The sequence below is a fragment of the Mercurialis annua genome, linkage group LG3 (genome assembly GCF_937616625.2).
Source record: "Mercurialis annua linkage group LG3, ddMerAnnu1.2, whole genome shotgun sequence".
Taxonomy (NCBI): Eukaryota; Viridiplantae; Streptophyta; class Magnoliopsida; order Malpighiales; family Euphorbiaceae; genus Mercurialis; species Mercurialis annua.
This window is the reverse complement of record NC_065572.1, coordinates 67,192,612-67,217,974: the sequence shown is the minus strand read 5'-3', so window position 1 is coordinate 67,217,974 and position 25,363 is coordinate 67,192,612. Positions and strand designations below refer to the sequence as shown.

At 37.1% G+C, this 25,363-nt stretch overlaps 4 protein-coding genes across 5 annotated transcripts; 1 reads left to right on the top strand and 3 right to left on the bottom strand.

Annotated features, from left to right (window-relative positions):
- The first annotated feature begins 2,671 nt into the window (after positions 1–2,671).
- LOC126674330 (protein EDS1-like) lies at positions 2,672–5,336 on the top strand. The gene is made up of 3 exons (XM_050368769.2): positions 2,672–3,243; positions 3,637–4,407; positions 4,509–5,336. The coding sequence occupies exons 1-3, from the start codon at positions 2,923–2,925 to the stop codon at positions 5,205–5,207; spliced, it is 1,791 nt and encodes a 596-aa protein (XP_050224726.1). The 5' UTR covers positions 2,672–2,922; the 3' UTR covers positions 5,208–5,336.
- Positions 5,337–7,494: 2,158 nt separating this feature from the next.
- LOC126673804 (suppressor protein SRP40) lies at positions 7,495–9,337 on the bottom strand. 2 transcript variants are annotated; one of them, XM_050368085.1, is made up of 3 exons: positions 9,015–9,337; positions 8,808–8,874; positions 7,495–8,687 (listed from the first exon to the last, which is right to left on the bottom strand). In XM_050368085.1, the coding sequence occupies exons 1-3, from the start codon at positions 9,078–9,080 to the stop codon at positions 7,783–7,785; spliced, it is 1,038 nt and encodes a 345-aa protein (XP_050224042.1). In that variant the 5' UTR covers positions 9,081–9,337; the 3' UTR covers positions 7,495–7,782. The 2 variants fall into 2 exon arrangements, with proteins under 2 accessions (XP_050224042.1, XP_050224041.1); XM_050368084.2 differs by having other exon boundaries at positions 7,495–8,693; positions 9,015–9,336.
- A 6,181-nt stretch (positions 9,338–15,518) lies between these two features.
- LOC126672893 (uncharacterized) lies at positions 15,519–19,133 on the bottom strand. The gene is made up of 2 exons (XM_050366843.1): positions 16,272–19,133; positions 15,519–16,160 (listed from the first exon to the last, which is right to left on the bottom strand). Exons 1-2 carry the CDS (start codon positions 19,131–19,133, stop codon positions 15,519–15,521), a joined length of 3,504 nt encoding a protein of 1,167 aa, XP_050222800.1.
- A 77-nt stretch (positions 19,134–19,210) lies between these two features.
- On the bottom strand, positions 19,211–20,602 carry LOC126672892 (uncharacterized). Its single transcript, XM_050366842.1, has one exon. It carries the CDS (start codon positions 20,600–20,602, stop codon positions 19,211–19,213), a length of 1,392 nt encoding a protein of 463 aa, XP_050222799.1.
- Between the last annotated feature and the right edge of the window lie 4,761 nt (positions 20,603–25,363).

Sequence of the window (25,363 nt, the reverse complement as noted above, 5' to 3'; positions counted from 1 at the left end):
TGACATTGTGTAGTATATTTCTATTTTGTGATGTCGTTTTATATAAAAGCCATGCCGTCCTTTTACACAATTTTTTAGCTTCATTTTCGGTGAAAAATGACTAGAGACTGCACAATGCAAAAGCGCGAAAGATTGAATGTGTGATGCTATAAGAATGTGATTAAATCGCTGTAAACGTGAAACAGTGAGATTTAATATGAAAATAGGCCTTAATTTTACTTAATTTAATATGCAAATAACCCTTAATTTTACTTTCCTTGAATCTTATGGGATCCTAAGATTATTTTTGAGAAAAAGAAAATGGAGATTTCTATTGTTGCAAAAATATGATTTTGATAAAAAATTTATGAAACACTCGATCAGAAACTCAAAATAATGCTTCTATCTAGCATTTTACCTGTTAAATAAAGAAAGCCAAGCAACATTTTGGAGAAAGAAAAACGTCATTACTTTTTCCCAGCATTTTCTGAGTTACCAAACAGATTAAAATGAATCCAGAACAACTGTAGAAATCCGACTATGACGCAATTGATTTCTTCATTTTACGGTTTAATGAATAAAAAGCTCAACTCTATTGAAATTTAAAAGGGAACAGAACGAGAATAGAAATTAAAAATAAGCTTACTTGATGACGAAGACGCAGTGAATTGGAAGCTATGCTTCTATTTTTCTCTATGAGTCTGAATTTTCCTTTGCGCCATTAAAATTTCTTGCAGTCACGAATGTACTTACTGAGTGTTCTTTTTTTTCTTTGCTTTACAAGGAAAAGACGACGAGATTTTCACGACGAACAATTTAATAAAAGGAAAACAATAATAATAGGCTTTTTTTTACTAATTTCATTTATTTGTGTATTTTATTAATTTCATCATTGAATTGGATGAAAGTAACGATAGTATAGGTAGCACGGAAACGGAAACGGGGAACAGAAACGACACGAAACAGACACGGGAAAACGGCAAATTTTCAAAATGAAGGACACGAAACGAGGGGGAAACGTGTAAATAATAAAAATATAAGGATATATTTATAATATTAAAAATTATAAAATATTATACATATTAAATTTTATTGATATATTTATGCCAATTAATAAAATAAATCAAATATAATTAAATCCAATAAAAATAAGAAGATAAGTTTTATTATATATAAAGTAAATAATAAAAATTGTGGATAATTGATTCAAAAAAATTATTAGTTGAGAAATTTTTAGGTTTTTTTTTATAATTATATATATTTTTTATTTATGAAAACGACCCAAAACATTTCCTTAGTTTTCAAGAGTTTCTGAGAGTTTTCGGTTTTCGAAACGGGACACGTAATTTTATTAAAGTTTTCGTGCTTTTTAGATGATAGTTTATCCAATAATAATAGATTAATGATAAATTTTATTTTATATAAAAAAGAATTAAGAAAAAAACTAATTATAATTATTCTTCATTGGATAATGTTATATTATTCGAGAAAAGTTTATCTCAGTTAATTTTTTTATTAATTTATCAAAATAAAAATAAATATAGTAATAACTATTAACATTTCTCGAATTAATAATAAAAAAATAAATTGAACTAAAAACTCGTCTTGAAAAAATTGTTGGATTTCATCTTAAAACTAATTAATGTTAAGTGATTTAAATATTTAAACATATATCTATTCACACATACAACCAATGTGGATACTTACACTTCAACAAAAATAACATAGTCATAATTAGGGTTGAGCATCGGTCGGTTCGGTTCGGTTCGGTTGGAAATTTTTCGGTTTTTTCGGTTTTCGGTTTGGAAAATTCCCAAACCGAACCGAACCGAACTTGTAGTTTGGAGGTGAAAAAACCGAACCGAACCAAACCGAAAATTTTGGTTCGGTACGGTTCGGTTCGGTTAAAACCGAATTTCACCACTTTTTATTTTTTAAAGATTTTTTATATTAAAATTAATTGAAATATTAAATAATTAGAGTATAATAAACTTCCATATATGTTTAAATAACAATTATTAACTTATATATCAACAATAATTAAGATATAAATACAAAAAACATATAAATATAAGTATATATGTATATTATTTTTTAAAAATATATATATTTTATATTAAAGTTCGGTTAATTCGGTTTTTCGGTCGGTTCGGTTTTCAAAACACCCAAACCAAACCGAACACCGAACACCAAACTTTACCTAGAGTAGAAATCGAACCAAACCGTTTTCACCGAAAAACCGAACCAAACATCAAAATTCGGTTCGGTTCGGTTCGGTTTTTCGGTTTGGTTCGGTTCTTGCTCACCCCTAGTCATAATTATTTTATTTCTAACCTTATATATTGATTATGGTAAGTACTATGTTCTATTTAAGATCAATAAATCTCGAATTTGAGTTACTTGGAAGGAGTGGAGTCCTAATTTGGAGTGTTCATTACTCATGTATAACTAAATTAACCCACCTAGTTAGATCAAAATATCAGCTTGATATTTGGTTAATTCAATTCCATTATAGGTAATAATGTTTTTTAAAATTGGTCGGTTTTTAATATAAAATTTATGAATTAATCAGATTGAGTTATATATATGAATATTATTTTTATATTTCTTAAAAAAACCATGTGTATTTGAGGTACAAATTTGAGATGTTTGATTATGAAGTATGCTTACCGAACCCTTCAAACAAAGTCAATAATACACTATTATTCTACTAATAAACCAACAAGACATCAACATCTCCCAAATTTCCAAGAACCTTCAATCCAACTAAAGCAATCAAAAGTCCGAGTCAATGGAAAAAGAATTCATCTTTGAATTCTTTAAACACTACCCACCAATGCCATCTTCCTTAAATCCACCAATCTCCATCGTTAAACCAACAAAAAGATCAATCAAAGTTCATCCAATCTAATAATCTGAAAGGATCTTGAAAAAGACCAAGAAATGGCCAGTGTTCGGCTCGGAGAAAACGTAGGAATTCGAGAAGAAATAATCAAGAAAGCCTGTTCAATGGCCATGAAAGCTCATAAGTATGCTGGAAAACAGTTATTTGTTTCGGAAAAGATTAAGTCATCTTCTGAAGTTGTTTTTAGCTTCCCGGGATCTTGGTCTGTGAGTGATTGGTTTAGTAGAGGTGAAGTTAAAGTGGATCTTCAGGTGTTGCCTTCTCTTAAACAAGTTGGTCTTAATCATGCTGCTACTGTTAATGAAGCTTTTATGATGAGATTTAAAGCTCTTTTGGCTCATCCTCAGTTCAGAAAAGAGGTACTTTGAGTTTTTATTTTGTAGTAGAATTATGTTTAGTTTTGGGTTTTGAGTTTTTATTTTGTAGTAGAATTATGAAGTTATTGGTTTAATTCTAGTTTTGTACAAATTGAATCAGTAGTGTAGAGCAGAACAAACATTACAAGGAATTGTTTGATGATGTATGCTAACCTGAGATTGCACGGAAACTTATCGAATTCTAAGATTGAGGGTTTTGTTTTCAGTTTTCTGAAATGCTTCGAAAACGTATGCTAAAACTCCGAATTTCTATATTTGTGATTTGTTTTTATAAAACATGTGGTTCCACGGTTTTCTGTTTTGGCATGTCTTGCTTCAGCGTTTTCGTTTTTGTGCTGTATAAAGTCTGACCAGAATCTGCTACTAATTTCTCAGGTAGGAGCAGCTGCTACGGAAGGAAAACAGGTAATGTTTACTGGGCATTCTTTAGGAGGACCAGTGGCTATGCTTGCTGCCATCTGGTTCTTGGAGGAGTACATAAGACCAGACCCGACCAAAAGGCCACCCCTTTGTATCACTTTCGGATCTCCCCTTGTTGGCGATCGCCTATTCAGCCATGCGTTAAGGCGCGAAAACTGGTCTCGCTACTTCATTAATTTCATCATGAAACACGACATTGTTCCGCGGATATCATTCACTCCTCTGTCGTCCATCGAGCAGCAACTGAAGCTAATTCTCAGTTTCCTCAGTTCAAAATCCCCTCAAGTACCTGTGAATGAAGCTGTGATGTTTTTTGTAACTGTAATGAGGAATGTGTCGTCAGTAGCGAGCCACGCTGCCTGTAAGATAATGGGGAATACAAATCTTCTGTTGGAGGCCATATCGAACTTCATCGAGCTGAGTCCTTATAGACCCTTCGGAACCTATGTCTTCTGCACGGGAAATGGGAAACTCGTTGTCATAAGGAACCCGGACGCTGTTCTACAACTGTTGTTCTATACCTCTCAGTTGAACTCCGAAACAGAACTTCCAGGGGTTGCCCAAAGTAGCATAAAAGATCACCTGAGGTACAAAGATGAACTGGAAGAATGCTTACAAATAATGCAAACCGTAACTTGTTTCGAAAACCATCAATTGGAAATACTTCCATTATCTTCCGATGATGTAAGCTCGGAAAGTAATTCAGCTTTGAATGACTTGGGCTTGGTAAGTTCTGTTCTTCTTTCTAAATTTATTATTCAATTTATGAACAGTTGATGATTGATCATGGATAGCAGTTGACTGATACGTTGAGTTTTGTGATACAGAGTGCTAGAGCTCGATTGTGTCTGCGGGCTACAGCAGAATTGGAGAAACAAAAAAACAATTACCAGAGAGAAATAGACAAAAAGATGGCGGACATCGAGAACGGAATAAAAAATCTAGAAGGCTACAAGAAGAGATGCCAGCATAAAGCAGGATACTACGACGCCTTCAAGATTTCCGACGAAAAGGAAGATTTTGACGCTAACGTCGAGAGGCTGAAACTGGCAGGACTATGGGATGAGATAATCGAAATGCTGAAAAGGTACGAACTCACCGACGAATTTGAAGGCAGAAAGGCATGGATTGACATCGGAAACAGATACCGCCGCATGGTTGAACCCTTAGACATTGCTAACTACTATAGGCACCTGAAGAATGAAGATACAGGACCTTATATGGAAAGGGGAAGACCTAAAAGGTACAAATGCGCTCAGAGATGGCGGGAACATACGGATAGAATGTTGACAGATGAGTCTCTCGAATCGTGTTTCTGGGCAGAAGTTGAGGAGCTAAGTATTATGTCTGTCGGATTAGGTATCCGAGAGAAAGTTTCGAACCTGAAGGGTAAAGTTGAAGAGTGGATTAGAAATGGGGTTCAAGACCAAGACGTGTTCTTGGCAGGTTCCACTTTTGATAAATTGTTGAAAGCACACTTCCTAGCTAACTCTGCTCAGCCAGGATTTATGAATTTGACGGCTTAGAGAAATTTCGGGATGTAACAAAATTGATGTAACTTGTTCAATTTTGTATTTCACCTTACGTTATATTGTTATGTGTAATAATTTTGAAACAATTACCATCATCCCAATCAAAATTATTATTTCCTTTCTCGTTTAAAAAATTGTTATTTATTGCTATTCTGATAATTAAATATTAATTAACTGAAACCCTTGCAGATAATTTTAATTATGTGAAATAAAAATATTAAAAGAGATAGTAGTATTTTAAATTTGGAAGAAACAATAATTTTAACATAAACTCGTATCCTAATAATTTAACTGCTAGAAAGAACTCGAGCCAGATATCCAATCAGCGATTGCAAAGCTCGAAAGCACATAGCTCATTTTTCTCTGATTTTCCTCCAAAAATGCAGAAATCGAATAAAGTTGCATTATCCATTATAAATTATGCTAAAACCATACCTCTGTATTTTTCTTCTGCTAAAAGGGTAAAATAGAAGCATATTTTAGACATGATTTAACAGTATGGCGCAGAAATAGTATAGTGCAGAATAAGCTAAGTAATCTTCAGTCAGCTAATACAGTTATGCACTAATACTATTATTACTAAATCATCTTACACCACTAGATCTACATCAACCAGTGAATTAAAACAAAACCGATTGTTCGCGATATGAGATAAACAAAATTCCAAAATCCAGCCAGCAGTTTTCCTTTGCCATGCACCACAGAAAATACAATTTCAAAATGATTAAACAGATAATAGTTCCAGTTTTCCGATTGTTGCGTCGATCACTATCTTTTAAAATTGTACGTTTTTTCATACCTTAAACCGATGAATATCCAGTTCAGAATTTACATTCAAGCTGTTGACGACTGCTGACCACCAAAAGTGGCAAAAGGAAAACAAAGAACGGAGTAGCTATAAAATTAATGGTTAAAGAAACCCTCACTGTAATACATAAGCTATCAACTAAACAATGTCACTTACTGATATATCGTAAATACTTAATAAAGACCAAAACAACCTGAAAAATCTATATTTCAAAAATATGAAGTCTTCGGATAAGCCAATATACAAAGTGCAGACCCACAACAGAACAATGTAATATCATCATTTTGCAAAGATGCATTAGGTCCTTCATTTCGAAGGGTTTGACAAAAATGCAAATGATACAAATGTTCTTCCAATTATCAACCGCCTTTAAAGAAACCACCACAAAAGTTGATAAAACTCATATCCCGTGTCCAAGAATCTTATCAATTGTATTCCATAGGACACTGAAACTGAAGAGAGGAACAACAATTTGTCATTTAAAAACGCTTCACAATGACTATAGGATAAAGATACTAGGTAACAAACCTAAGCAAAAGAAAAATCCAAGCTCAGCATAAAATTAAACAGAAAATATTCTCAGCAAATAGACCTCCATGAGGCACCGCCACTCCCAATGGAGAAATAACTTTAAGTATTTGAATTCAAGTAAAAGTTCAATATCAAATTGTAATATATTATCTGAACTCGTAAAAAGGAGAAAGAAGGCATACCTCAACCAAACACTGGCCGACTTCTTCATCCCAGCATTCAATCGACATAGAGAAAGCCACCACCATATTATAATTCATCTCTATTACTTAAGTGAAGTAGCAGAATCGACATATTAATTATCTCCTCTTAAACTCAACGGGCTCAGATGAACCCTGAAAAAATATATCCCATATATGGCAATGCAACAGGTTTGAGGTGACAGAACCTTGAATCACCATGAACCAACTATTTTCCTAATTTCAGATTTCCTAATATTTGAATCACTGGCCCACATTCATTATTTATTAGGAACTAAGTCGCTCAAAACAGAAACTGTTAATCATAGGAACTAAGTCACTCAAAACAGAAACTGGTTATATCAGCTCTGCAAAGAAAAATCAAAAGGTACAATCAATTCAAATCAGCCTACAGGACTAAGCCAGCAACTCCTGTAGTTGCTGATCATTTTTATCAGCTGTTTTATTAATCAACAATTTAATCTCAGAGGTCGCCATTGACTGTTTCACGAATACCAAACTTTTAATCATAGATCCCAAATATGCCAATTCTAACTAGAGAAGAGCATCAAATATAATAGCTTTACTATAAGATACAACATCATAAATATGAAATATCAAGACAAACATTGTTACAGGAGCAGTCAACTAAAAGACAATCTGATATGTAAATGTAATAAACACTGGTTTAGCGTGATATGCATTACTAAACAAATGAAGAAGAATCATAGGCGTGGAATGTATTGTCATAGAGCATCAAAACTAAAAGCGAACACATTGTATCATTATCATTTTAGTGTTTTTCTATACCACCTTATCTATTCACATACCAAATACTGAGTTGCTACATCAACATATGCACCATTCAGATAACAACCAAGCTCATAGGAAAGATTATCATTTCCAGGTGCTGAAAGACATAGCCAGCTATACCCACAACTAGAAGATATACTAATCAGTCTATGACTAAAACAGAACAAGCAAGACATGCTAACAGAAGAGAGAGATAGACCCAACATACAGAATTCAACAAAAACAGAGCGATATCCTCCTATGACCTCGCAATCATGCTGTAAGAGCGCGGCAACCTGAAAGTCATGCAACCTTCATTATCACTGAGCTCAGATTGCACAGGATTTTCCTCGTAATTCTTCCTGCAACCCGGACAGCGCCCATCAGCCTGTCGAATTCTATTATAGCAGAAAAGACAAAGCCGAAACCCGCAAAGGCAAGGCAAAAAACTAGCATCAGTTCCGTCTAACTCCTCGCAACATATAGGACATGAAGAAGGCACATTAGCAACATTTGCATAGCACCATGGAATGCCACCACCATGCTGTCCGTAGCACCTCTCCGCATTTGGAAAGCTCCGCTGCTTTGACAAATTAGGCAAACTCTGGGGGCGAAACGCATCATCTGGTCTCCACGCCCTGCCAGAAGCCAGTCTCGTAGGTGTTGCTTCACTGTCTTGCTTCAACTCCTCATGGGTAGAAACTGAATCGTCCAGCTCAGCATTTGATAAACCAGTAGGCTCGAGCTGAACTTCTTGCTTGCTAACATCATCAGCAGCTAGTGCATCAGCAACAGCCTCCCAATCATCCAGGCAACAATCATCCCCTTCTTCTTCCTCTGTAATACAACCAGAGTAACACCCACCACTGCTTATACTACTGCTGCTGCTCGAGGAGGAAGACGAGGAGGAACCCGAAAAATTAGTACCACCATCAGTCGCGCTGAGTACGCTACTGCTGCTGCTGCTGCTTGTTGGACTATTAGAAGGTGAATCCATATCAAAATCATGATAAATCGACCCATTTTTATTCTCTTTCTCCTCCTCTTCACTTCCTTTTCTTTGCCTCATCTCAAAATTCTCCATCACTTTCAAATTCTTCCTCCTCTGATTCTCATTCTCACACGCGGACAACACCTGTTGCGTTTCAACTCTGTTCTTCACTGCTGCACCTTATAAAAACAAAAAATATCAAAACATTACAATTATATCAATAACAAAATCAAACAAAAAAAAATACACAAATTAATAAATTAACAAAAACTCGATGAAATTAAGACAAATACCTTGAGAAAGCCATTGCTCGCGACGAGCATCAAGTTTGCACTGCTTCAATTTGGCTGACCTGTTCGCCTGCAATCCATCCCCCAATTTATTAACAATACATAACAATCAACTAATCAATCGGAAAAATCATTAAAAATGAGTAAACTAAAAATCAGCAAATTTTAAAAATTCAAAAACAATTAACGATAGGATTAGAGCAGACTTACTCGTTTCTTCTTTCCAAAATCCTTCGAAGCAGCAGCAGCAGAAGGAACTGACATATCAGAAACCATGGCTGCAAAACACCAAATTATTTGAATTCGACGGAGAAGGAGAAGAAAAAATCACCGGATATTCAAATTCCGATAAGGAAAACCTAGACAGATAAACAATGCAAAAACCCTAAATTTTAATGTGATTTTTGGGGAGAAAAATTGGTAAAAAAAAGTTCTAGAGAGAGAAAGGACAGATAAGAAATACAATGAGAGAGAAAGAAAATGGATAACGGAAACTCCTCTGCTCCGCTCGCTCTTTAATTTTCACAGATATTCTTCACGCCCTTATTTCATTTATATAGACCTTTTGTATGATAAAATCCCTTAGTTTCGTTTTATTTACGTAAAATACCTCTGCAAATAGCATTAGTTTGTTGAATTATTCGGGGTAGTGTTTTTGTTGTTTAATTTATTTGTCCGGGTTTAGGACAGTTTGAAACTGAGAGTCCGGTTGCGGGATCTTTTAATGGGGTAAACGATGTCGTTTGGATTTTATCATTTTTTTGTTATTGTCTTGGTAGCCAAGGAAAATTTATACTCCCCAAATCTTTTAAAATATCGGCTTATAAGTATGAATGATTACATTATTATTTAATTAAACTGTTTTTATTAGTTTTATATTTTTAAGAAATATCATTTAATGTAAGTGATGTCATATAAAGAATAACTATAATTCCAAATTATCTGTAAGACTGATTCGAACTTTAGATATTTTAAAATTTTAAAATTCGAACTCATATAGTAATTTTTGAATCGATACTTTGCGTCGATTCATTAATAAAGAAACAAAACTTTTATAATATTTTTTGATTTCGACAAGATATATCAGTTATGTAAAAAAATTAAACAATTAAAGAAAATTCCGACAACTTCGGACAAAAAAGAGATATTTACTTATTATACAGATGATGGGATTTGATTTTTTTACTGTTCATATATATCGAAAAAAATATATTATTTTGTATATAAACAATTGTTATATTGTACTACAATTTGGTTGATAAATTTTAGTTCATTTAATCTCATTTAATTTGTTAAAAAGGCAAAAAATGATTTTTTTTTCCTTGCAGCATTAAGGATAAAAATTTACTCTAGAATTTTATCTTTTTATGAAATAAAGTTTTTTATTGAAACAAAATGAAATCTTAATAATAAGAATATAAAAATATTAAAAAATCAACTTTTTATATTTAAATTTTTTAATTAATATATGACAAAAGTAGCATCAACTATTATAATGAAAATTATAGTTTATATTTAAATTTATTATGTTAGTTAGTAAATTAAAAAATGAATTATAATGAAAATTATAGTCTATATTTAAATTTATTATGTTAGTTAGTAAATTAACAAATGAAGTTTTAATTATTATTATTATTATTATTATTATTATTATTATTATTATTATTATTATTATTATAAAACTAATTATTCATAATCGATTAACTTATGCTTATTTACTCTATGTAATCTAGTATCAGTTTCAAATCACACTTTATATAAAAATATATGTAATATATTGAAAAAAAAATAGTGTAATCTAAAAAATCGCTTTAAGTTTAATTAGTTTTTGTGATTTAATATAATGGAGGACGATTCAGTTTATATATGAATTTGAATAGATTAAAAACTTTATAAATGTATAAAAATTTAAAAAAATCAGTACGATTCTATTTAAATAAAATTAAAAAAAAATAGATACTTCAGATTCCAAATGATTTCGATTTTTTTAAGGCATAAACAAAAGTTGTAGATGTAAATGTCAAGATTTGCAAATTATTGCAAAGTTGTGCCCTTTAGTAATAGGCAACCACAATGGTAGTTATATGCTTAAATCATTACATTTCATCCCCTTCTAATTTAGGACACATGCAAATTGTGTGTGTTTGCTAATGTTCCTACTCTCTTTTTCTGCTTTATTTCATGTCTAATAATTGTGAGTTTTACAAGAAGATCAAATATACATAAAAATTATTCATACGGGTGAAAATTATTTAAGTTTTATATTATCTCATTGAGAAATTTATATATATATTTTTAACAAAATGCAATAAATAGATTACGACGTAAATCTTGAAAGTACATCGTAGATTAAAATAACAAAAAATAAAAACTACCTGAAACGCTATTATATATTCAGAAAAACAAATAAAATAACAATATAAATTTAAAGACAATTGATACAGGTCGATCTTAAAGGGTCGCCCGTACTGTTTTTCCTGCACAAGTAACAAATATAAGCTCAAAGGACCTCAGGCTCGCTCAGCCTGAAAGCCACTCCGATGCTTAAGTCAGAGAGGGTTTTTTGGTAGGTAAATGAATGTAAGAGTATTTAAGTCTGATTTGTGCTTACCCTTCTCAGCATTCGATGGCTTCCTTTTATAATGAGTTTAAGGCGGTTGTTATCTGATAAATCGTGGGTTTGTCCCACGATTATTGATAATGGTGAAGGCACGTTCCCGATTATTCCGGGTAGTGGGTGTCGGGGAACAGAGTGGATGAGGTCGCCTAGATGGCAGACCTGGATGAGTCCGCCCGAGACAGACATGGGCGATGGGAGATTTGGAGACCCGTTGGGCGAGCATAGCATTTGTTAGGCGATGCCTGGAGTTCTGATATTATTAGGGCGGTATCAGATGTCCCCCCCCTATAATCTTGCTAAGTCAAAGACTTGAAGCGCCAATTTTCAAAATTCGAATTTCCGAAATTTTCGAAATGATTTGAATTCCAAACGTTTCCTTCAACGGTTACGAATTTGAAGCGTTTTTCGACTATAAAAGAACGCGACTTTTGGTTTCTCATTGATTATTTCGAGGAGTTTCCTGCTGTCAGGCATTCGAGTGTCTAGCTTGGTGTATAAAAGAGGTACTTATTCTTTAATTTAAAATTTTTTACTCTTGATTTTTCTATCTGATTCTCTACTTCTGTTGATTTATTTCTCCAGCCAGGCTTTCTTCGAGTTACATAGCACCAGACTTTCTCTTTTAATCAGTAAGTGGCTTAGCTATTTTTGTTTGTCTTCTTGTTTCCTTCTTCTTGTTTGCTTTCAGATAGTATATTTTTAGGATGTCTACATTGAAGGTTTCAGTGTCTTCCCCTTCTTCTTCTTCTTCTTCTGAGAGTTCTGCCAGTGACCCTACTTACCCTGTTCCTCTTGCTACCCTTGTGGAGTTGTCATCTGACGAGGAAGGGTTGTCTCAGAAGGTGATCCCTGATAGTGAGGAGGGTGTTGATGCCAGAGGGCCAGAGGGTGAGGCTCCCCTTGAGGATACTGGTGGAGATGAGGCCGGAGATGGTGAACTGGGCGATGATGAAGGAGATGAGGAGGATTTTGTTTTGAAGAGACGTAAAGTCTCCTCCGGGGTATCTTCTAGTAAGAAAAAACCTTTGTCTGAGTGGCCCATTGTCCTCGGTCAAAGTGCCCTAGTATGGATTAGGGCGAGGTACGAGATTCCCTCCACCATCGGGATCCGGATTCCTTCTGAAGGATCGGCTGTTGACCAAGTCCTAGGTGACGACGAGCAGTTGATTTTTATAGAAGATTTTGAAGCAGGCTTGAGGCTACCCCTTGATGGCTTTACACAGATGGTGTTTGACCATCTTCAAATTCCCTTAGGTCAACTTCACCCTAACGCCCATCGCCATTTGACAGGGATTTTCATTCGTGGGCTCCATCTGAAGAGGTCGGTTGGCTATGAAATTGTCCGGGCGATATATTCTCTCGGGAGGAAGAAAAGTGACGAGTTCTTCTATCTGCAACCTGGCCGATCTCCCTTTTGTGGCCTTCCCAATTCTTTGAAGCGGTGGAAAGGTTCTTTCGTGATTGCTAATCAGGAAGGGGGTTGGGGCTCCATCCCCAATGTATTTTTGGAAGGTCCTAGGAAATTGGACAAGGTTATATTGAGCGAGGATGATCAGAAAACGTTGACTTTGCTCCGGGATGGTGGGAAGGTTCATGTGGTGAAGCTCATTTTACAATATTTTGGCTGGGATCAAGGCGTTGCTTCCAAGAGAAGCAGGAGAGTAAGGAGTGGCAAGAAGGGGAAGAAGAAGAAGAAGAATGATGATAAGCAGGAAACCTCGCCTCTCAAAGAGGGCGAGTTTCCTGATGATGGCGAACCACCTCTCTCTTCTCCCCTTAATATTTCTTCTATGTCCCTTAGTCCTTCTGGTACCTTGTTTGTACCATGAAGCTTTTGTTCTCTTTGTGTTCTGATTTTTAGTTTCTGATATTTGTTTATTTTCTTGGAATTCTCAGTGGTTGACTTCAAGGAGCTCCAACAGAAGGTTATGGAGGATAGAAGAGCTCGCCGAGAGAAGGAGGTGCGGGAGAAGGAGGCTCTCGCCCAGGCTGTCTCTGCGAAATTCTCCGAGGTGGGGAAGGGGCCTCAAAAGAAGGGGGCGATGTTCCTTCCCAGACCGGAAATAAGCTGTCTTCTTCCCAGAAGGATGATGGCTCTGCCCCAACTCCTCCTGTTGCTTCCAGGGTGGTGCTTCCTGGTTTTGCCATTAGGGAGCCTGTTCTGAGTCCTCCTTCCGCTGCTGTTCCCTCTTACACTGGCAAAGGGAAGAACAAGATGGAGGTTCCCTCGAAGGATAAGAAGTCTAAGTCCATTCCTCCTCCTCCTCCAGCTGTGATGACTGCTTCTTCGGGCTCGAAGAGACGAGCTCCTTCCTCTGGGGGCGAGGATGTTGCTGAGGAGGGTCCTTCCATGAAGAAGCCGCGGAAGGACGTTATGGTGACTCAGGTCGACCTTATCCTTCAAAAGTATGGGATGGAGGCCACTAGCCGTTGTCCGGCTGTTGCGGCTGACATCTTTAGGGGTTCTTGCTGCCCTTCTGATGTCGATTATTATTTGAGAAGGCCGGACGACGTGCTGATCGACGACTGCTTTACCGGCCTGCTAAGGGTGATTATTTTAGTGCCTTTTTCTCTTTTCCTTCTTCTTTCTCCCTTTTTTTTTATTAACGTTACTTTATTTTGTTTCTAGACCGGCTTCGCCATCCGCCAATACTGCTCAAACCGTCTGAATGACGAGGATATTCTGGCTAAGCTGAGGGCGGAGTACAAGCTTTTAAAGGGGAAGCATGACTCTCTTAAAGCTGAGCACGGCGGATGTGCTCCTAAGCAAACCTCTCTTCGCGCCGATGTGGATCGGTTGTCGAAAGAAAGGGAGAGTGCTGTCAAGCAGCAGCAGGCGCTATCTGCTGAGGTCGCCCGCCTTAAAAAGGAGAACAAGAGTTTATCTGCGGAGGTGGTGATCAAGGGGAGTGATTATGAGGAGCTGAAAAAGGAATTTGACACCACTGTCCTGGCTCTTACTGAGAAGGTGTCTGCTGCTGAGAAGAAGCTTTATTTGAAGCGGGGTCGACTGACTCGTGAGAAGGAAAGGCGTCGCCGCAATACCGCCCAGCTGGCCAACGATCTGACTGATTTTACTGAGGCTATTGTGGGTACTTACTTAGAACGTCATCCTGATGGTGACGTTGACTTTTTGTACGGCTTTCCTTCTGGGGTCAACAGTGGGAGCGAGCCGGATTCCCCTGAAGACTTGTTTGTTTCCATCAAGTCTGAAAATGGTGGAGGTGCTGCTGAGGAAGCCAAGCAGTCTGCCCAAGGGGCCCAGGAACCTGCCAAGGCTGGCGAGAAGCCTCTTGTTCCCGGTTTGGGAGGTAGTCCTGAGGAGAAGGACTTCGGTTTGATTATTTCTTCTGAGCGCCCTTTTGCTGCTCTGGAGTTATTGGATAGGCCCTCTGATTTGGATTCTATTCTTCCCGGGGCCGATCCTCTAAGTCTAGCCGACGTCCCTTCTCCTTCCCGGTCCGGCAACATTGTTGTCGCTGCTTCTTCAGTTGCGGGGAATTCGCAGGAAGCATTATCTGACCCTGCTGCTTCCGAGGTTGTTAAGGGAGCTCTCCCTGAGAAGACTGAGGATGTGAAGCTTTAGGAGCCCCTTCCCCCTCCTTTTTTTTTGTTATGTACTTTGTACATTTGTATATTTTCTTTTGTTAGGAATTTTATTTTCCTTTGTAATTTTTTTGTGGGGCATTTACCCTCTTTTTTTAATATATATCTTTTTTACCTTCTTTATTTTTGAGATAGCTAGTTTCTATGTTCTCTTTATTTTGGGCGATATATATTTTGACTGTGTATTTTCCTTTTTTGGGAATGAACTCGTCAGTTCTCCTCTTCGGAAATATTTTAAATAATCAGTAATTATGGTAAAGAGACGATATCTGTGGAAATTCCTTGTCCGAGCAAGGGTAAATTAAAATACTTGCATAAATTCAAATACAATAGCGTGATGAAATATCACTCGTAGAAATTGAAACACAATGCTGTGATTAAACATCACTTGGAGGAATTGAAATACAATATTGAAACTAAACATTGCTAGACTAATTATGTTAATTCTTAAGGAATAACTAATCATGTCGGATGGTGACCCATTGTTACTAAATTTTCCTCAAGTTGTTGGCGTTCCATGTCCTTGGTATGATTCTTCCCATGGAGTTAGTGAGTTTAAATGTTCCTTCTTTAATGACCTCGCTGATGGTGTAAGGTCCTTCCCAGTTTGGCTGCAGTTTTCCGCTTCCTGCTTCTCCTTTTTTGACTTCGGTTTTTCGCATGACGCGGTCGCCTAGTTTGAATTTTCTTTTCTTTACATGGCTGTTGAAATTTTTGGCCATCTTTTGTCTGTAGGCTTCCATCCTGATGTCTGATCTGTTGATTTTTTCAACCAGGAGATCCAGATTGTTCCTGAGCTCTTCTTCGTTTTCTTCTAGGTTTAGCTGGTTGTCTTCTGTCCTTGGCGTGGGTGCGCCGATCTCTACAGGAATTACAGCCTCCGTTCCATAGGCTAGGGCGAATGGAGTTTCGCCCGTTGATTCTCTAGGGGTGGTACGGTAGTTCCATAGGACGCTGTAGAGTTCTTCTACCCATCTTCCTTTGCACTCGTCTAGTCTTCTTTTTAGTCCGGCCAGTAGGATTCTGTTGGCCACTTCGGTTTGCCCATTTGATTGTGGATGGTAAACCGAAGTGAACCTTAGGTCGATCTGATACTCGGCACAAAACTTTCTAAACTTTGCTGAGTCGAACTGCTTTCCGTTGTCTGTGATCAGCACCTTCGGTATTCCAAACCTGCACAAGATAGATCTAAAGAAAAAGTTAGTTATGCGTTGTTGGGTGATTTTTGCCAGTGGTTCTGCCTCTATCCACTTGGTGAAGTGGTCGATTGCCACTACCAGGAACTTCCGTTGTCCTGTGGCCAAAGGGAGAGGTCCCAGGATGTCCATACCCCACTGGGCGAACGGCCATGCACTGCCGATGGGTTTCATTTCTGAAGCTTGCTTTCTCGGTACCAAGGCATGTTGCTGGCAAGGCCAGCATCCCCTTACTAGCGTTGTAGCTTGTTCTTTCATCGTGGGCCAATAATAGCCTTGTAGCAGTGCTTTCCTGACCAGTGTTGATGCTCCGTCATGTGCTCCGCAGGTCCCCTCATGTAATTCTTTCATGATGTACTCTCCTTCTACTTTGTTCACACATCTTAGCCAGGGATGGGTGAATGACCGTTTGTACAGCTGGCCGTTGTATATTCCGAACTTTGATGATAGTACCACTATTCTTTTGGCTTCCTTCTTATCCTCGGGGAGTATTCCATTAGCCAGGTATGCTGTGAGGGGGGTCATCCAGGTTTCTTCCCCTTCTACCATCAGTACTTCGCCTTCTTCAATTTCTTCTTGAAAGCTAGGATGTCGTTTGATTTCATGAGGGATGTTTCTCATTGAGTCGTAATTCTTTGTTGCTGCCCACTTTGCCCATTCGTCTGATCTTCCATTCATTGCTCTGGGTATTTGCTGTAACGACCAGGATCGCCCATTATCGGCAAAGAAGGTTCTGGCTTGCTTGGCGTATTTCTTCAATGTAGCTTCTTTTACTTCGAAGTTCCCTGAGACTTGGTTCACGACCAGTTGTGAATCACTATAGATCCGGACTTCGGAGATATTGAGTTCTTCGCATAATTGCAACCCTGTTATCAGCGCCTCATATTCCGCAACATTGTTGGAAGCTGGAAATTCGAGTCTTGCTGAGTATTCCATTTGGATTCTTCCTGGTCCTTTGAGCACGACTCCGATACCCGCTCCTTCTCCGCAAACTGCTCCATCGACGTGTATCTCCCAGGGAGTCGTTTTGTCCTCCATGGGTTCTTTGAATGTTAATTCTGCGAAGAAGTCGGCTAGTGCTTGAGCTTTCAGTGCTTTTCGAGCTTCATAGATAACGCCCAGGCTTCCTATTTTGACGGCCCATTCTGCTATGCGTCCACTTGTCTCCGCCTTCTGGAGGATTTTTCGTAATGGTTGGTCGGTTCGTACAATGACTTGGTGTCCTTCGAAGTAATGTCGGAGCTTGATGGTGGCGGTGTATACGCACAGCGCCAGCTTTTCCAACTTCGGGTATCTTAGCTCCGCATCTCTGAGTACTTTGCTAATGTAGTAGATCGGGTATTGTTCTCCTCCTTTTTCCGATACCAATACTCCTGCTATTGTTTCGTCAGAGCAAGAGATGTATAAATATAACACGTCGCCCGGATCTGGTCTCGCCAAAAGTGGGGGCGAGGATAGGAAGCTTTTCAATTCCTCAAACGCCTGCTGGCATTCTGCTGTCCATGTGAAGTTCTTGATCTGTTTCAGGGTTTTGAAGAAAGGTAGACATCGTTTTGCCGAGCAGGACATGAACCGACCTAGAGCCGTGATCCGGCCGTTGAGCTTCTGGACTTCATGTATGCTCCGTGGCGGCGTCATTTTTAAGACCGCTTCGATTTTATCTGGGTTAGCCTCAATACCCCGCTGAGAGACCATGTATCCCAAGAACTTGCCTGCCGGTACTCCGAATATGCACTTTTCCGGATTGAGTTTTAGCTGGTATCTCTTTAGCGTCTCTAGGACTATCTTCACATCTGTTGGGTGGTCTTCAGCTCGGATGCTTTTGACGATCATGTCATCCACATAAACTTCCATGTGTTTTCCGATCTGATCTCTGAATATTGAGTTCACCAGCCGCTGATATGTGGCTCCTGCGTTCTTCAGACCGAAGGGCATCATCTTGTAACAAAATAATCCCTGGTCCGTTATGAAGGCCGTCTTCTCCTGGTCTTCAGGTGCCATGGGTATCTGATGATATCCCGCCTTGGCATCTAGGAATGTATAGAGGGCGTGTCCTGCTGTGAAGTCTACTAACTGATCAATGTGTGGAAGTGGGAAACTATCTTTGGGACATGCTTTATTCAGATCTGTGAAGTCCACACACATTCGGTAAGTGCCATTGGACTTTTTTACCATCACCACGTTTGCTACCCACTTGGGGTAATAGGCGTCTTTGATCACGTTTGCTGCTTTTAACCGGGCGACCTCTTCTGCGATGGCGAGTTGTTTTTCGGGCGAGTGCCTTCTCTTCTTCTGTATCACTGCCTTCGCGTCGGTCGCTATGTTTAACCGATGACATATGACGTCCGGGTCTACTCCGATCAATTCGTCTGTTGTCCAGGCAAAGGAGTCTCCAAGCGATCTGAGGTTTTCTGTCAGAGATCGTTTGATTTCTTCTTCTAGCTCATCTCCCACTTCTATCTTCTTTCCTGGGGATAATTCGATTTTCGCGGTTCGCCCATAATGCTCCGCCCTTTCCTTCTTCTCTGGAGGTTCCATTGTTAGTACTGGCAAGGTTATATGTACTTTCCTGAGAGCTGTAAAGTATGCTTCTCTGGCTGACTTTTGGCATCCTCTGACTTCGGCATCGCCTTCTCTGGTTGGGATTTTCATCAGTAGGTACCTCATGCAAATGGATGCGCACGTATCGTGCAAAAGTGGCCTTCCGAGAATTGCGTTGTATGCAAAGTCCATATTGACCACCATGAATTCTGCGCGGATCTCTTTGTAGATCTCTCCATCCCCCAGTTGGATGTTTATCTCCAGTGATCCTTCCACCTGTACGGATTTGCCTCCTAGTCCCACCAGTGGAGTAGAGACATGTGTCAAATTTTCTTTCTTGAGTCCAATTCTGCCGAACACCTCCATTGTGATCATGTTTACCGAACTTCCCGTGTCTACAAGCATCCGAGATACCTCGAAATTGTTGAGTCGCCCCTTGACAACTAGGGGTCCTCATGGGGGACTGATAAGCCATGACTATCGCCCTCCGAAAAAGATATGCTTCTGAATTTCTTAGCATTTGGTGCACCTGGGCTAACTGAGTAGACTGTTCTTGCAGCTTTCTTTCTTGTAGTATTGTTGTCTCCTCCGGTCGATCCGCCCATTATTATGTTAACCACGCCTGCTGGCTCTGGTCTGGGTCTTCTGGCGGTTTCTTCTTTCCGCTCTTTCTTTCTTTCTGATTCCGTCTCTCTGGCTTCGGTGTCCCTTTTTACGAACTGGGAAAGGGATCCCCTTTCTATCAGCTTCTCTATCTCCTCCTTCAGGTGCCAGCATTCATTTGTGGTGTGGCCGTTGTCTCTGTGAAATTCGCAGTATTTGCTGTTGTCTCTTTTGCTGGCTGATGCAGCGTTCATCTTCCTTGGCCATCTGACCTTCTCTCGGCTGTCTTTTACCCAAAACAGTACGTTAGTTCTGGTTGTGTTCAGGGGCGTATATCGCCTATCTTCGTCTTTTTTCCTTTTATTTTTGAAATGGTCGTTGCCTTTTTCTCCGAACCTCTTTCCTGTGGGCGATCTGTCCCCATTCCTTCTTTCTGCAAACGTTCGTTCTTCTACCCGTCCGAGGCGATTCTCTATCTCTCTCTGGCCATCATCCACTCTGATCTGTGTATGTGCGATGGTCATCAGTGTGGTAAATGATTTTGGTGATTTAGCCAACAATTCCTTTCGTAGGTCGGAGTTGGTAGTTCCATTGAGTAATGCTGTGTAGGCGATCTCCTGGCTCAGGTCTTCTATCTGCATCGCCTCCTTATTGAATCTTTCTACATACTTCCTGAGTGTCTCTCCTTCCCATTGCATGATGGCCAACAAGTCTGTGGACAGCTTCTTTTGAGGGATGCATGCCACGAATCTAGCCTGGAAGAGTCCTGAGAATTGTTTGAACGTCAGCACTGATCCTGGCTTTAAACTCTGGTACCATTCCTGCGCCAGACCTTTCAAGGTAGTAGGAAAAAGTTTGCATAGTACGTGATCTAAGTTTGTCTGAACATTGATCACCGCTTGGAATTTGTGAATATGGCTCTTGGGACAGCCTGTTCCATCGTATGATTCCAAATTTGGAGGGTATCTGAACTTTGTAGGGAACTCGTGAGAGATGATGAAATCTGCAAGTGGTGAGTCACTTCGAAGAGAGATGTCTACGTCTTCACATCTTATTCCAAGCCTGCTCATGACCTGGCGGACTTTTTCCTCCAGATGCTCTTCTCCGCCTTTGAGGGTGTGTTGTTCATCCATCCAACGTTCTTCGTCTGGAATTACTATGGGGGCGTTTTGTTTCTTTGCGGAATTTTCCGGGGCACCTTCCTCTCGCATCGGTTCTTTTCCCTTGTCCATGGTTGACGTTGACTTCTGTACTGGTGATTTCGCTGATCCCTGCTCTGGCGACTTTAACGAGATACTCTGTTTGATGTCTTTGAGTAGACTGGTGATTTCGCTGATCCCTGCTCTGGCGACTTTAACGAGATACTCTGTTTGATGTCTTTGAGTAGACTGGTGATTTCTAGGAAAGCCTTGAACATTGCTTGGCTGTTGATTGGCTCTTCATCAGGTGCTATGGCTATCGAAGGTATCGTCTGTCTTATCGCCAGGGGGTCGCTGGTTTCTCCTTCTTCGCTGGTTGGGGGGAACAGATTTAGGGCCGGTGGTTCTGTTTCCCTGTCTTCTCTGTTGGTAGCTGGTAGAGTGTTATCTCGTAGGGGATCCATTTTTGAAAAAGCAAATTCTGAAAAAGTATCTAAAAGGAACGACGAAACTGATAAGTTCCACGTTCACCGCACCAAATGATACAGGTCGATCTTAAAGGGTCGCCCGTACTGTTTTTCCTGCACAAGTAACAAATATAAGCTCAAAGGACCTCAGGCTCGCTCAGCCTGAAAGCCACTCCGATGCTTAAGTCAGAGAGGGTTTTTTGGTAGGTAAATGAATGTAAGAGTATTTAAGTCTGATTTGTGCTTACCCTTCTCAGCATTCGATGGCTTCCTTTTATAATGAGTTTAAGGCGGTTGTTATCTGGTAAATCGTGGGTTTGTCCCACGATTATTAATAATGGTGAAGGCACGTTCCCGATTATTCCGGGTAGTGGGTGTCAGGGAACAGAGTGGATGAGGTCGCCTAGATGGCAGACCTGGATGAGTCCGCCCGAGACAGACATGGGCGATGGGAGATTTGGAGACCCGTTGGGCGAGCATAGCATTTGTTAGGCGATGCCTGGAGTTCTGATATTATTAGGGCGGTATCAACAATTTTACAGGTGTTAAATATTCAGGAGGAATTCAAGTGTTAAAAATTCTCTGACACCAATTGTATCTTCAAAATTTTTATTCATCTATTATTTTGCTACTAATATACTTCAAACGATATGAAAAAGGTTGAATCTTCAAAAATTTGAATATGAAGATTGAAGAAACGTTAAAAATTTTGAACGATCCAAGTTCTAGAAAACTGTATATCGAACAAAACACAAAAAACTCCAAAAAAAATGGAGCAACTTATTCAAAAAACAAGAGAAAAGCAAGAAACGAGCCGAAAGACGATGATTTCGCTAACTTTGTTTTAGATTTATTCCTTTGTAAATAGTATTTTTTTTTTATGAACTGTATATAGTATATCTTATAATCTATTTAGATCAAATATGATAAATTATCTACAATTTAATTCCAATTATTTAATATATTATTTCTTCCGTTTTCATGAAATTGTTCACTTTACTTACCTTTTATCACACAATTAAACAATATTATTAATTTTTTTAAAATTATTTTTATTTTCTTACGACATCCTTATTTAATATTATCACTAATTTCCTTTTCTATGATAATAAATATAAATATTAGTTAACCAATGGACTTTAAAAGGACAATATAGGAAAATTAAATTTTAAAATTATAATTACAAAAATTGATAAGAGTTTAGGGGAAAAAACAAACAATAAAATTGAATCAGACGAAATGAACTAATTTCATTAAATATTTTATCTCTAAATTCTTCTAATAAAAGCTTAATTTTATGTGTAGAGGTTGTCGTTTTTTTTTTAAATTAAAAATCACAGTTTTCTGTTTTTATCTATATTTATAGATTTACCTCGAAATATATGTTTTTTTATGTGTGTTTTTTATGTTATTTTGAGTCCTAATGCATGTATGTAGGTTTTAATAATGCAATATAGTTTTTTTTTTCTGTTGATATGAGTTTTATCACATATTTTAGGTAATGTCTCAAAAAACTCCAACAGTTTAGCCCCTTTTTAATCCTACTGACGTTGAAAACTGGTTAATTTTACCCTATTTTACATTTTTGTGTTTCAGTTATATCCTGAAATATTGAATTGGCGGATTTTTCATTTGAAAAATATTTAAAAACGTTCTCCATGTCTAGCATATATTAATTATATATGCTGAAAATTTATTTAAATTTAGTTAAATTAATTAATAATTTAAATTAGATTTAATTCGATTATTATTTTTAGTTAGTTTTAAAAAATAAAAGACTTTTTTGTACTTTTTTAATGGAAATAAATTTAATTTTATCTTTAAACTTAGTTAATTAAATAATTTCATTATTTAAATAAAAAAAATTATGAAAAATTAAAAAATTAGGGTATAATTAAAACGAAAAAATACAAAATAGGATAAAATTGACCAGTTGTCAACGTCAGGGTAGAATTGTAAAGAGGCTAAAAAGTCGGGGGTTTTTTGAGATAGTAGACCCATATTTTATATGAATTGATGTGTTTTCTATTCGATCCAGATTTCAATGATGCCATTAAATTACATTTTATAGTTTTTTTCAATGAATACCGACTTGTATGTGTTTGCGCTTATTTAATTCATCTTTAAAAGATTTGTAAGACATATTCTCTCTATTTTTTTAGTTGTCATTTTAAGCAAATATATTTTTCCATCAATAGTTGTCTTTTTAGAAATTTCAGATAACATTAGCTATTATCTTCCAAATTTATCCCTCCTCTAATAAATGACTTTATAATTCGATTTACGGAAGTACTTACCACATAGTAGGATTATTTGAGTATTTACTCCCATAATTTAGGATAAAAATCTCAATTTCATTCAATCTCCTTTTAATAGTGTATATTTTAAAATTTAACTTTTAATTCATCCACTTTTCTAATGTTACGTCAGGTACATTAAAAAAAAGAGTTATATAAAAAAAATATTTTACATATTCACCATTTTAACCCACTTGATGTCTTGAAAGAGAGAAATTGAACAAATTTTCCATAATTAAAATATTTGTGATTGTAATCCATTGATTTTTTTTTTTGCCAGAGCATTAAATATTTTATTCACAAATTAACAGCAAGCACGGATATTTGGGAAATACGTGTACGGTAGAGATTAAGAAAAAGATTGCGCTCGTGTAATGGCTGTAAAAGGCATGACGTGTAATCACAAGTATCACAATCACACCGTACGTATAAGTCAACTTTCTCTTCTTAAAACCTAACGAATGGAGAATCAATATTTATTATTCCTTCACGTGGCAACTTCTAAGTGGTTAATTTAAAACCTACAGCCAGTTCCATATCTTGGAGTTTCCACTCAATTTTTTGTTTCAGTTTAACCTTAAAAATTTGATTTTTTTCCCCCATAATTAAAATCCATTAAAACAAGATCAAAGTACAACCAAGAAAGTCATATGACAAACTTTAACAATATGATCTTTCTACTCTATTTTTATCAAAGATTTAATAAACAACAAAGAAATCAAGCAAAATTAATCGAAAATGAGAAGACTCAAGCCGTGTATCTCGCTAAGGTTGCCAACTTCGGCCACAAACGATGAACAAAGTCCTGTTGTATGCGAGGGTCTTGATTATGAAACACTTCCGATTACACCGTCAAACCGCTAGATCCGTTGAAGTTTAGTATTTCCGATCATCTTGTCAATGAAATTCTACGAAGTTAGATAGATAAACTTTCACGATCTTAGATCTACAAGAAATTGACTATAAAGCCCGAACAATCGCTATAGATTCTTGATAGATCTAAGAAGACAAACCATAAAAAAAAGAACATAAAATTTCAATCAAGGAACGATAAGATCCATCTCGGAAAAACTATCTAGCGAAGAACTTTTATTGAAATAAAAAGTAGATCTAGAAATTATTTAGTATTCATGGGCGGAGAGGAGGTGATTTTCGATCGAAACCGAATAATCACCTCCTCCCACCCTTTAAAGGATGAAGATGAGAAGAAGGGTTTTTTTTTAGAGAGAAGGAAGAGCAAGAGTTTTAGAGAGAGAGTAGGATATGGTGCTCATACTCCTAAATAATAACTTTAAAAAAAATTGATTTTAAAATAATACTACTCCATATAATAAATATTTATTGTCCATTTTATAGAATATCTAAAACAAGACCATAGTTTTTTTTCGAATCGAAATGTACCAAAAAAAATCATTGGTACGATTCTAGATCTTAAATAGATAACCATACCGAACTGTATCGAACCGAGAACCTGAACTTATAATCAAAGAACCGAAATTAATTAATTAATTATATATATATATATATATATATATATATATATATATATATATATATATATATATATATATATATATATATATATATACATACACATATACTATTCTACTTTAAATTTAATTAGTATATTCATATATTTAAACTACTAAAAATTTAAAATTGTTTTATAATTTTAAATAATATATACCAAAAATATTAGTCTATATATGTATAAACTATTAATTTACTTAAAATATAATGATATAATTTTAAATTATATGTATCAAATAGATATTATTTATTTATTTCAATGAAAGTTATATAAATTTCAACGAGAGGGTGATTACTGGTTTACCACCTTTTATAACGGGTGTTGCTATTCGCCGCCCGCTTTTACTTAGCACCGCACAGGCGAAAGACATTTATGCCCCTCTAGCAAAATTTCAAAAAAAAGTTCTCTCAACTCATTCGAACACACTCGAACAACTACGTAAAAAGTCGAGTAAAATGACGGATAACGAGTATAATTTGTCGGGAAACAAATATCGACGTTCGGAAATAAGTTTTTCCGGCTTTTCCGAGGTAAAAAATAGTTTTTTAAAAATTTTATT

Excerpts from the sequence above, each read along its gene's own strand:
- LOC126672892 (XM_050366842.1), bottom strand. The coding sequence starts at position 20,602 with ATGGACAAGGGAAAAGAACCGATGCGAGAGGAAGGTGCCCCGGAAAAT.
- LOC126674330 (XM_050368769.2), top strand. The coding sequence starts at position 2,923 with ATGGCCAGTGTTCGGCTCGGAGAAAACGTAGGAATTCGAGAAGAAATA. Across the intron at positions 3,244-3,636 it reads ATCCTCAGTTCAGAAAAGAG|GTAGGAGCAGCTGCTACGGA; the intron begins GTACTTTGAGTT and ends CTAATTTCTCAG. Across the intron at positions 4,408-4,508 it reads CTTTGAATGACTTGGGCTTG|AGTGCTAGAGCTCGATTGTG; the intron begins GTAAGTTCTGTT and ends TTTGTGATACAG.
- LOC126673804 (XM_050368084.2), bottom strand. The coding sequence starts at position 9,080 with ATGGTTTCTGATATGTCAGTTCCTTCTGCTGCTGCTGCTTCGAAGGAT. Across the intron at positions 8,875-9,014 it reads ATTTTGGAAAGAAGAAACGA|GCGAACAGGTCAGCCAAATT; the intron begins GTAAGTCTGCTC and ends GATGGATTGCAG. Across the intron at positions 8,694-8,807 it reads CGAGCAATGGCTTTCTCAAG|GTGCAGCAGTGAAGAACAGA; the intron begins GTATTTGTCTTA and ends TGTTTTTATAAG.
- LOC126672893 (XM_050366843.1), bottom strand. The coding sequence starts at position 19,133 with ATGGAGGTGTTCGGCAGAATTGGACTCAAGAAAGAAAATTTGACACAT. Across the intron at positions 16,161-16,271 it reads ACTTCACCAAGTGGATAGAG|TTCGACTCAGCAAAGTTTAG; the intron begins GCAGAACCACTG and ends AACGGAAAGCAG.